At 29.2% G+C, this 13660-nt stretch overlaps 1 protein-coding gene across 2 annotated transcripts in view; it reads right to left on the reverse strand.

Moving 5' to 3' along the window:
- The window catches only part of LOC129981119 (uncharacterized), a 472677-nt gene that overhangs the window by 191988 nt on the left and 267029 nt on the right, over positions 1-13660 (reverse strand). For both annotated transcript variants that reach the window (XM_056091801.1, XM_056091800.1), the window contains 3 exons: positions 12513-12747; positions 3720-3946; positions 19-157 (listed from right to left, as the gene is read on the reverse strand). In XM_056091801.1, coding sequence (XP_055947776.1) covers positions 19-157; positions 3720-3946; positions 12513-12747 — 601 coding nt within the window. The remainder of the gene's footprint in view (positions 1-18; positions 158-3719; positions 3947-12512; positions 12748-13660) is intronic.

Below are 13660 nucleotides of genomic sequence, written 5' to 3' on the forward strand. Positions count from 1 at the left end.
GGGGATAAAAATTCTTACGTGGTAGTATTCTTGGTTTCGGCGGTTTCTTTATTTTTTCAAGTTCTGCCGGTTTTTTACATTCAAGAATTGTTGAGCAAATCAAGGTATTGTTGAGACATTGACATTTTTCACACCCATTCGTTACAACTTGTCCGGGCTGTAAATAAAATTAATAGAATTAAAATAAATGAAGAAATGATATATTTTACATTTAGGTTGGATTTGATTTCTGTTAAATTAATTTTCAAGTACTTTATGACTAATTTAAAATTAAGTCATAATCATTTAAGCTGAGTTGATGAAATAACTTAAGTTGAACTTTTTTTTTTCACTAACACTTGTTTTATTATTTTGATATTTATAAAAAATAAACAAATTAAAGATTTAAAGAGGTCATTTTTTTTACTTCGTAATATTTTGGTTCATTACATTAAGACTATAAAGCAGATAAGATGCAGAATTTTTTATATGTGCATAGTTCTTCGCTCATAAAGAAAATGTTTTACTCAAAATTTTAAAAATTGTAAAAATAAATAAAAGTCAAGCAATTTTAAAGTGATAAGTGAGAGTGGAAAAATTCCTTGATTGCTTCGATGGTTTATATTTATTACACTGTAGCAAAGAAATAACCAAAAAGAAATTTAAAAAAAAATATTTCAGTTTATAAGCCATTATTTACTGAATTCTATTTAAATAGTTAGCAATTCTATACAGAAATTTATCTCAGATATTTCAAGAAAATATTTTTTATTGAACTTACTTTAAAATATATTTTAATTTCGATAATAAAATACTTTTTTTTAAAAATAATTTCAAGCATTGTGAAATCATTATCACGATTTCAGAATCGAATTGGTAAAAAAAAAAAAAAAAAAAAAAAAAAAGGGATTTGGATTGTTTACGATTTCAAGCTTTCATTTATATTTCGTGTAAAAAGGCACCTATTCAATTTCATTTTTAATAAATCATTTGATGCTGACTTTAAAAGCTACATTATAAGCATTTCAAGTTTTAAGTATTAAAAATAACAATAAGGTTAATAAAAGTATTTTTAAAAATCGTTCTTTAATTATCGTTCTAAAGTTCTAGAATCAGTCGAGAATTTGGTGAGAAAAAAATTTAATTAATTTCATTCTTTCAATCAATTCTAAACATTTGATAAAAGAACATCTTATAAGGTCAAGGGTAATTAGGAAAAGTTACTACTATATGCACCAAAGAGGATTTAAAGAATGGGAAATATATGCCTTGCTTAAGGCACTTTAGAGAAGGATAAAAATTACTTTTCGGATTTTTTCAATGCAATTTTGTGACGCTTTTTTAATTGCAATTGTATTCAGAAAAAGTGAAACCGAATTTCTTAAGCGTCATTTTTGGATCTGTAGGGTATAAAGATTTCGAGTAAAATTCTGTTTCGTTTCAAGTTTTTCTCTTGAGGTGCTGTTGAAAGTTCTGTCTCACTCCTAGTAATTTTTATTGGAGGGTATGTAGGAATAAACATTTAATTAAATAAAAAAAACTGTATTCCTTATACTTTTGAAATAATTTTATGATGAAGTGCTGTTATATATAGGAACCCGCAACATTCCCTCCCTCTAATAATGTTTATTATTTAATGCAAGATTAACAACTTACCACGTTCAAGAATCTACTCTGTGATCAATTACTTTTCACATATGAAAGTTGGTTATTAATAAAGATTTTAAAATGCAAGTAAAAGTAGTATCAAGTAAGTATCTTCAAATCATTTCAAGAAGAAATCATTTAATCCTACTAAGAATAAAATGAGAAACTGATATTAAGGAAAAAGAAAACGTGATATTGATCAAGAAATCTCAAAATGGCGATTTTGACTCTTTTTAACAAGGATGGGGAATTGTGGAGATGGTAGAGCTGTTTATTTGTAATTACCCATAGTTAATTTTCCCCATCCATATAATTTATCGGATTTTTTTTGCCAAAAACCGAATGTCTAAGCTTTATTTATACGCCTACAAGGCAGATGGAATCAGTGGTGATAAACTGGAAAGGTCTGAAGAACACCAGTTTGACTATGTTTCGGTTGCTTATAACAGTCTGAATTTTCTGCTAAATAAATGAAATTTATACTACCAAATCATATCGCTGAAGTAGACTTTTGCTGAAGAGCAGTTAAAGCCTGTTTCAAGTAGTTTAAATGTTAAAGTAAAAGAAATTGAATAGGAGACTGAACATTCTGCTTGAAGGAGGAGCTCTGTATTCTATTAAAGAATTTAATTACTAAACCTTTCTCATAAAAAAATGTTTTTAAATCCTTCCTTTCGAAATTCAGTCATTAAAGTTTAAATAGTTTCATATGATGACTTTTCGTCAAAAATTTCAATAAAATGAGTACAAATTACTTCAAACTAAGAAACTGAATAGGTATGACAGATTATAAGCTATAAAAAATGAAACAGAATTTAATATTAATGAAAATATATTCTATTTTATTCTTTTGAAGTAATCAGGAACAAGAAGTAAAATAAAGTTTGATTTAATATGAAGCAATTTCTCTTCAGTTCAAATATATTCTCTTCAAATAAATTCGTTGCTATGGACAATAAATTGATAAATACATTGAAATCAATACATTGAAATATCATGATCAATACATTGAAATCAATACATTGAAATATCATGATCAATACATTGAAATCAATACATTGAAATATCATGATCAATACATTGAAATCAATACATTGAAATATCATGATCAATACATTGAAATCAATACATTGAAATATCATGATCAATACATTGAAATCAATACATTGAAATATCATGATCAATACATTGAAATATCATGATCAATACATTGAAATATCATGATCAAAACATTGAAATCAATACATTGAAATATCATGATCAATACATTGAAATATCATGATCAAAACATTGAAATCAATACATTGAAATATCATGATCAATACATTGAAATCAATACATTGAAATATCATGATCAATACATTGAAATCAATACATTGAAATATCATGATCAATACATTGAAATCAATACATTGAAATATCATGATCAATACATTGAAATGAAAATCTATATTCCAAGTTATTCCATTGTGTTGGGAATGATTAAGAATATTATGGGACAATTAAGAATGTAAAAAAAGCTGGTAATTACTGGTGAATTGTAAAAAAGACTGGTTAATTAACAAATTAATCTTGAAAAAAAGCAAATTGTTTAATGAGCCCTTTAGAATATGAATAGAATACTCATAAAAGTTATAGGCCAATTTTTCTTCTCATATAATCATTTCAAATTGCAGAAAATAATCATTTCTGCAAAATTTCTTCCCAATTACCCTAACACATATTTAACTAATAAAAGAGTATTCTTAAAGAATTTTTTAAAATCATTTTCCACTTTCTAATCTTTGACATATTTTATAATTCATCAACATAATTATAACATAATCTTGCAATACATTTTTCTCACATTCATAACCAGATAGAGCCTCCAATATGAAACCAAAATAAAATTAAAATTACACGCTTAATTCTGAAATAATTATGCAAATGCTAAAATAATATAATGCCCTTTAGGGGTACTTCACTAGGTAGATTTTTACATTTCTAACACATAAAAAAAGTGAGTGAAAACAAAACTAAAGTATTCCATTACTACAAGCACGAGAGAAGTAATAATAATAATTAAAAAACACATGTAAAAATTTGCTACTTACAGCTAACACAAAACCACTTCTGAGTTTACAAGTGCATTCTTCTGGCTTTACACAAGATTCGGCATCCCTGGCTACAAGCGGCAATTCACAGGTGGTTTTCACACATCCAGGGGCGCATTTCTCACCATTGCACATACCGTTCTCCTCCATGTCTGTTTTAAGAGACTGACACGAGTTTTCACAATCAAAGGCACATTCTTCCCAGGCTTGTTCAGGTGGACAGGTTGCTAAGAATAAATTCAACAATTTCAGGATATATAAGTGTAAACTCTTTTATGTAGAATACTTTTAATCTATATACTTATAATAAAGCTCAATGTGTGTGTGTGTGTGTGTTGGCGCTCTACAGGCCAGACCGTTCGACCAACAGCTACGAAATTTGGTACATGTATACCTTAGAGGTCGGGAATGTGCACCTGGGGCCCCTTTTTTTGAAATTTTAATTAGAATTTTAATTATTAATTAAAAACTAACTTTCCCGCCAAAAAAATTTTCCATTTTCCCCACCGCCAACTTTTCCGCCAAAAAAAAAATCTTCCATTTTCCCCACCGCCAAATGAGTAAGGCTTCAGTTTCTATTTTCTCCCAACAGTAATGAGGCTAGGGTTAATATTTTTTGGCGGATTATTTTAAACGATTCTGTTTATTTTCTTAATGTTTTATGCATTTAAAATTAAACATTGTTAATGAATCCATGTTTCAGATTCATTCTGAAGTACTTTTGAATTAAAATAACACAGAATAAAGAAAATGAAAAATGTATAATCTGCATAGCGTTACCCCAACTGGCGTAGAAAAATTCACGCATGCGCATTGTTCTGATTGTTGTCATGACAACCACTGCCAACGGATGATTTAAATTATTTTTAGGTTAGTTGCATGCTTTTGTAAGTAATTTATGTTAGTTATATATTTTTTGTATATGCTTATAGTTTCAAGTACATCGTTTTTTAAGTAGTTTTTTTTAACCTGTTTTGAATGATTTAAATTATTTTTAGGTTAACTGCATGCTTTTGTAATTAAATTGTATTTATGTTAGTTATATATTTTTTTTGTATATGCTTATAGTTTTAAGTACATCGTTTTTTAAGTAGTTTTTTTAAACCTGTTTTAGACCGATTATTTTAAACGATTCATTTTATTTTCTTAGTGTTTAATGCATTTAAAATGAAACATTGTTCATTAATCGATCTGTTCATGATGAATCTGAGAAAATTTTGTGGACAAATTCTTGAGATATTACATAAATTAAGAAAGATATTCTTTAGTGCCCATAAAGTTTAAACGCTCAGTGACTCTATTATCAGTAATCATATTATTAAAAAAATGCTTTGTTTCAGTAAAAAATAATATTATATTAATTGCAGATGAATCATTTACACTTTAATTTAAAGCATAAATTCTACGAGGGTTAACAGAAAATTAGAGAGATACATATCACGTTATGACTGAAGGCCTTTATAATATTATGAGTGAATTATATGACTATCAAAATTTGAAGTTTTAAAATATTTTGCTGAAGAATCTATTAAAGTTGGAATTGCATAAAATATTTAATTATTAAAATTTTAACGAACATTAAGATTGGCGAACCGGCTTGTCGCCAAAGGCGGCTAGTAATAAATATAATATATCATAGATGGGCTTTTTGTGTAATTAAAGTTCAACGAATTATACAATACAAAATATTCATTAACACTAGAACTACTGATGTTAAATATAAACCTAGTTTTACCACACCTGCAATATTGAAAGGGTCTTTGAACATTATGGCTTTCATTGTGATTTTTAGCTTAGTTTATGTAAATAAAGGAATATAGCAAAAAACAACATTTAATATAATATTTAATTAATTATTAGTAAAAAACCAGAGAGAAAAAATATGTATTTGTATTTATGATATAAAATTTGATATTGAATCACCTAACTATGAGACAAATATTTTACAATTACATGTTATCTTAGATGAACACCTGCCAAAAACATATTTGTTATATGCATTATAGGTATAAGTCGTTCTATTTTGGCAATCGAATTTGGCAAGATTTGCATTCAGAAAGACTTTGTTTTAGTTTTCTGGAGTACAATCCATATGACCTATACCCCTGCTTTCTGTTCTTATTTTTGGGAAAAAGGCTACTTTTCTGCAACAACTATATTCACTATAGAGTTCTTAGGATAATATATGAAAAATGTAATTCAAATTTTTCCAGGAAATGTTTAAAAGCGATGTATAAGTGAATGTAAATAAGTATTGATGTCCATTATTGCATAGACTATCTATAAAATATTATAAACATTGAAATTGCTAAAGCCGGTAATTGGTATAAATAAGTATAGGTCATACTGATAATGGAAGTTAAAATGGCTAAGTGGAAATTTAAAAGGAATAAATGTTCTTATATTTCCTTAAAAGTCGTCATAAAGTTCTAGAACATTACACAAATTATATGACGGTCTTGGTCGTTCTAGTATTAAAACTGCTAAAATATATTTAATTGCACAAGAATGTTGAGAAATTAAACATAGCTACCTCAGATTCTCAACTGTTATAATAATTTTTACTTTAAATTAGAAAATCAGTAGATTGAATAAAAAAATTAGAAATATGATCGTCATAGAATATTCTTCAAATAAGATTAATTAGTGCTGATTACAAAGTGATGTTAACACATCAGAGCTAATTATAATACAGTTCTGAGCTGCCATTCCTATTTTTATTCTAATGTAACTACACGTTATTTCCGAATATTGCTCTCTCTCTGCGATTGAATTTGCTAACAAAGTTGAGCAGCTTATTTTGATATTTAACCCACTAATAGTGCAACGTTTTTATGCCAATAGCAGTCATACCACAATCGCTTTAACTGACTTGGTCTCTTCACTGGAAACTCCTTACCCGATATTAGGAATACGTTATCTTGAGATAATTCCTTGTCCGTTGTCACAGCTCTCTAATGCAAATGCACAGCTGATTAAATATACAAGTGCATTAAGCACTGACGCCACAGAACCAGAGAGGAATTATTAACCGAACCTGCTACAGGAAATCCGAAATTGCTTTCATTCGCACTTTTTATATGGATTAATAACTTTCAATTGGATGAAATTAGTTCTGATTCCTTTTACTAAACTGACGAAAGTTTTTTTGGTAACATAGAAAAATATCTATTTGTCAGGCAAATAAAACACGTCTTTCCTTATAAATTAAAAAAAAAGTATCCATAAAGAAGCTTCTTCTTTAAACTTCATCAAAATAGAGTAATTTTCACAGTTATTCATTACTCTGATAAACTAATTTCTCCAGTATTATGCGTCATTGATACATGTCTCCAAACGCTGAGATAAGCAGTTTCTTCGAGATATTTGCCGAAGAAATGCTAATTTAATTATATATATGTAACATTATTTTGGTTGAAGCAGAGTGCAGGTTTGAAGACATAGACGAGACGTATTATTTCTACTTTCGTTTTATTCTCTCTTTAATATCCATCTCGGGAAAGCAACTTATATACAAGCAGACGCAGCGCGACACTGAAGCAGAAGTAAGAAAGAAGGCAAAAAGGGACGAACAGATGACCACTAGTCTTATATAAGATAAGATTTTTGGCCAAGCGCCAATTCAATACACGTGGTGAACTTTGACATCTTTTCAAGGGCACCGAAGATATCACTTTCATTTAATACGTAGAACTGATGGCGCATTATTTTTACAAAGGGATTAATTAAACCGAAAGTGGGATTGGATCACGAAATAAGAGAATATTTTTAGAATGAAGTTACTGTGGGCTAAATTAAGATTAGCTTCGGAAATTAATTTGGTTTAAATTAAGAGTTTGAAATATCATTACATATACACTGAGGTGACAAAAGTCACGGGAACCTCCTAATAATGTGTCGGTCCTCTTTTTGCCAGGCGAAATGTAGCAGCTCGACGTGCATAAACTTTACAAGTCATTAGTAATATCTTTCAAAAATATTGTACCATGCTGCCTCTGTAGACATCTATAATTTCGAAAGTGATGCCGTAGCAAGATTTTGTGCCAGAAAAGACCTCTCGATTATATTTCATAAATTTCGATGGGATTCTTATCGAGAGATCTACGGTGTACACATTGAGAAACAGCTGCAACAACTAAGTACTTTTAAGCACTTTCTAAACATCTTAGCTGAAAACATTATGCATCTTTGAATACATAAACCTTCATCTTCCCGATGTATAGGATAGTCTTTGTTTTTAGAATAATACATAGTATTTAATGAAAAGAAAAAATGAGATTGAATGTTTATTTTTTAAATTTTAATATTTATTTATGTATTTCACAATGTTTTTAATTCTAAAACAAATTATGCCTTTTGGGTTTTGAAAAAAAAGGATAACATAATAAATACCAAAATATTAAGTCAACTTTTATAAGATTAGCAACAAAGATATATTCAATCACAAACAACAGTCACTCGGTGACATGGCGTTGTCATTCATAAAAATTCAATTGTTGTTTGGGCACAAATTCATTTTGGAATAGTTTCTCACTATCAAGAATAGTGTACTTTTGTGCTATATTGTATATTTATCCGTTTTTAAAGCTGTTATTTTGTTTTTACACTAACCTTTGAATTTAAATCTACTTAGTATCAACAATTATTTCCTTAGTTTTTAAAAAAATTTATTCCAGTTTCTCCTCTAAATTTTAAACTTCAATATTCCCTCCTTCTTAGAGGACATTTACTTTTCGACTTCTTCCAGTAATAATATGCATAATTCTAATTAATTTAATAATAGTGTAAGTTTTTTTCCTTGATATGAAGAATTGAATTTATTCTTCTATCACTATAAATATTTTTTTGAATAAAAATGTAATTAATATTTTTATGTTTAAGATTCTATGTAAAAATTCAAAATATTTCCTTGAAAGTTTTGACAAATCGTTAAATAAAATATTTTTCTGCTTATTGCAATCACTTGAAAGGAAAAGAAAAAGCTAGCTAATGACTTTGATAATCGCGATATTCGACACTGCAAGCACCAATAAGTTTTTCTCAATATAAAAGGGATCTAATAAAATTCTTACTATTCAATGAAGGATTAAATTTATTTAAACAAATAATTTATCTAGCTGCTATTAGTTGTTTTTAACTTAAATAAAATATTTTAAGTAAAAGTAACAATCAAAATAAGAAAGAATTAAAGTGATTTCTACAGCTAAGAATTGGAACTCTTCCAATAATTGTCAGAGAAAAAATAAAAAATGACAAATTGCTACAAAAGTCATATTTCTTGTCACGTTTAACAGAAACAGTCGTGTTTGTTACGTTTGATGTCACATGTTTGACTGTGTATTGATGATATTTTAAAGCAAAGGAAAATGCTATTTCAATCGAGAAATTTTTCCGTTCTTTTTTTCTTTTTCTTCAGAACTGTTTCTTACGTTCTTTTTTTCCTTTTAAACCGTTTTGTTCAGTTGCATTTATCTCTGTCTCCTTAAAAGTGTTTATACTTTTATTGAGGAGTTAGCTAGAAGTTGTGAAATTGCGCAATCAACATATATTAACTATAACGTGGAAGTTAGATATATACCATATATTATTATTACTCTTGTTTTCATACCTTTTAAAAAAAATTTGATCAAATTTTGATCATTTTGATTAATCCTTATGGATTTGAAACATGTGTTTTACACGTTTTGCTATTATTTCTTAAAAGCAGTCTACCACTGCCATTGCCTCAAAATTTAATGTAATATTATTAGTTACATGTATTCCTCTACTGATCTGGCCACAAATAATTTGTTCATCCCTCGAGATTTTATTGCAAAAAATTCTATTACTTTTTATAACTAATAGAATTGCTCATAATTATAAGTTTATTTGCCAGTTTAAACTGTGTTGCAAACTACACAAAGGCTAATTTGAGATGAATTTTGCAATTTTGGAAAGTGGTTACATAATGAAGCAATTTTCAACTCCACCATATCCCACCCAATATAATTAAAATAAATTTCATTAAAAGTTTCATTAAAGTATCTGCGATTGCACGTGTTATATACAATACGCCCAAAAGTAATTCCTTATTTTACAAGATGACAAATTAATTGTTATTTGAATATTTTCATGCAATTTAAAACCATGGTTTAGTGCACTCAAATTCTTTCAATTATTGTTCTGGTTTCTGAATCGCAAGTTATGAAGTCTGCTATAGAGGACAATGATACAAATAATATTCACCCATCAGCAAAGAACTAGCGGGTGTGTGATTGAATTTGAATACAAATAGGTTGTGAAGGTGAACTTTTAATATCTCCGTGCATATTTAGACGGAACTTCGATGCTGGTCCTTTAACACAGAAATCCATTTTTAAAAAAGTATAAATTATTAATTTGATAGGTTGCACCTGTGAAAAAAATTATTCTTGCCTATTGCTCCACTCTGAGAACAACGTGGCATGCGTAAAAACCGGATCTGATCACTTGTCACTTTTTCTTTAACTTTTATGATTTTTTTTTTACTATAATTTACCGATCGTAACTTTTTCCTTACCGCTTGCAACTTTTTCTTTTAAAGAGTCAAAGGTTAGGCCAACGTAATTCTCAGACTCTCAGTTTTGTATGAAACATATCAGAACAGCTATACTTTTCAATTCATCTAACGCTCTACAAAAGTTGTGATACATCTGGATTACCCCTTCAAGATTTCCCGCATAACGAAATGACCGGCAGCTTGAGTGTGTGTAATTCTGATGAACATTCCCTAAACTTTGATCAGTTTATGTGATCGGTGTAAAGATGTCCCCAGAATATAGCGGGACCTAGAGAATTCGAGCTAATTGGGTTTAAACTTTTATTAGCCGGCGTCCTCGCAGTCCCGGTTCGGGCACAGTTGTTCATCTGTTCTATTTGTGAGATGTGTGAATGTGCCCCCCTGTAAAAAAGGGTTGTGCAAGCGAATGTGATGCGTGAGTAGCTAAGACGTACTCTTGGCCCTAATTGGCGCTACTAAAACAAAAGACGCTCCCTTGGCTTAAAATCACCGGCTTCGTCAGCGAGATTGTCCATGGCAAGTGCCATTATAAACAACAACAAACTTTTATTAAGGTTCCAAAAAATTAAGAGTATCCAGAATATTCGGTAAAATAATCTCAATACGCCTATCACAATAGAGCATTTTCTTTGATATTCTAGGAAAAAGCATGGCAAGATCTAGCAACGATTCTCACATTTTAGTGGAACTGTCAATTATGTGTAATGTTTTATTAATAGACGAGGATTCAAATGATCCTCGTCTATTAATAAAACTAAAAATAATTTCCTAAATGGTTGAAAGTGGCAGTGTTGGTATTGCCAGTTATATTGTCTGGTCGAGTCAGTAAGTGTTCACATGAATGTAAAAATTGTCTTGTAGAAGCCTTTGTCGAAGTGTTGATTGTGCTGAAGAATATTAGATGTGATTAAATTACTATTTTCAGAATACAACATCACATCATGCTTATTGATGAATTCACATCATGCTTATTGATTATGTGAAAACAATCATAGACATTGCACCCATGGGCAAGAATCAAATCACGAGGTGCGTGAAGAGGTGTTGATAGATCATATATTGCATACGTTTGTTGCCAATGCACTTTAAATAAAGATGCACTTCGTAGAATAGTACGCTGCCCGATACACCGATTGATCGTAACATCGTATCGCCAAGTAAGTTTAGTTTCTTATGTTAAAGGAAGATAGCCCATTTAATTTCTAAAAATTAACAAGCTATATCAATTTAAATGTTTCACTTAAGTCAAGAATATAGGAGTATGAGAAATAGTGAAAAAAATCTAAAGAAACGACTTAACATAAATTACAAGAAATTCGTCTTGGATTCTCCGTCAAGAATCACTTTCAGGCTGTGACTCGAAATAGGATTTTTTTCCTATGAAGGATCGGACATATGGTAAAAATGTATCCCTCTGGACCCAAGATTATTCTTTCGAATGAACTTTTAGACTATCTTCTTCGATTATAGAATAAATATGAATTTTGTTACAAATTTTGTAATTGTCATCTTTTTCCTCCCATTTTTATTATTTTTTTAAAAATTAAAATAATTTGTTTGGATTTTTTTGAAATTCTGGATTTCTGGGGTAATTCGAATTATTAAGGTACCACTGTTATACTTTTGATATCAAATTTATATGTTCCAAAATGAGGTGCTGTTTTTGTGCTGTTCGTGCTTTTATATTAATAGTGGAAACAGGAATCCATATATTTTTTCAATATTAAAATAATTTGATTGGATTTTTTGGAATCCCGAATTCCTGGGATTCGAATTTTTGAGGTTCTACTGTTATACTTTCGATATCAAATTTATATATTTGAAATGAGATGCTGCTTTTGTGTTCTCTGTCCTCTTATATTAATACTGGAAACCAGAATCCATGTATTTAAAAAGAAATAATTTTAAATATCAAAATAAATTGATTGGATTTTTTGAAATTCCGGATTACTGGAGTTCGGTTTATCGAGGTTCCATTATTATACTTTTGATATCAAATTTATATATTTTGAAATGAGATGCTGTTTTTGTGCTCTCTGTGCTCTTATATTAATACTGGAAACAAGAATCCATGTATTTTTAAATATCAAAATAAATTGATTGGATTTTTTAAAAATCCGGATTACTGAGGTTCAGATTATTGAGGTTCCACTTTATGCATTCGATATCAAATTATATGCTTCAAAATGAGGAACTGTTTTTGTATCCTTTGTGCTTTTATATTAATACTGGAAACATGAAATCATATAGGTTACCTTTTTCAACACAATCGCAATAAACTCGTATCTCATAATCCTCACATTCTCCTGTGATGACACTCGGACTGCATATCAAGCCATCACGAATGCTGCATTTCACATTCTGTCCTAGCACTTCCACCGGTTGCTGAGTCTCTGCAGATCGGCATTCGATGCTTCTCACGTGATCTAGGGGACAGGGGATTCTGTGTGATTCAGCGAGCTCTTCAAGATTTTCGAAATCGTTTCCATCCTAAATTGGGATGATTTATTTAAGTCATAGTAATATAAATAGATATTAATATAAAAAGTAGATTACTATAGAGATTAACATATTGCTTATTGCTTTATTATCAGATTTGTAGATATTTTTACTCAACGTTTATCTAAATGATTTCTGCAACGTCGTTTCATATCAGTCTATAATAAGAAAGAGAGCATAATAGAAATTTTTTGCCCTATAAAACATGTCTTTTTAAATTTTTTTTTAACAAAAAATATGTGTTCTGAATATTTGTATATAATGTAGCAAAATAATTAAAAATATTTTAATTAATATTTTTTGTGAATTTTTTTAAAAATTAATATGTGCCAAATAGCTAGCTGTATTACGAATTAAACTATATACCAGTGACACAAATCACATTATAACAATTCTGCAATAAAAATCTCCTTTTTACCAATACATTTTTACAATGCACACACACACAACATATATATATATATAGTGATATTTTAACTCTAATTTCAATTTAATTAATTTTCAAGATTTTATCTTAATTTAGCCTATAGTAACTTCATTCTAAAAATATTCTCTTATTTCGTGATCCAATTCCACAGTCTCTACTTAATTAATTCAAGAGAAGTTTTGTTAAATTGTTGAATCAGCTAAAATCTAACTTTCCCACACCGCGCGTGAAGAGATAAAATACCGCTGATCATGCAAATTGTTTTTTAAAATCTCCCTGTGTTTCCCCTACCTTCTCCGCGCCTGTAATGAAAATCCCTATCGAAATCTCATAATACATTAGCACTGTAAAGAAATATTTTCCCTATCAAAATCATAGGTTATATAAGACCAGGGATAAAATGTCCAAGAGCTCTTCCCTCATTCCTTTCTGTGTCGTTCTGTGTGCTCGTCGCTTGTACATATGCTTGCTTCTTCA

Source organism: Argiope bruennichi, chromosome 8, assembly GCF_947563725.1.
Source record: "Argiope bruennichi chromosome 8, qqArgBrue1.1, whole genome shotgun sequence".
In the NCBI taxonomy this organism is placed as follows: Eukaryota; Metazoa; Arthropoda; class Arachnida; order Araneae; family Araneidae; genus Argiope; species Argiope bruennichi.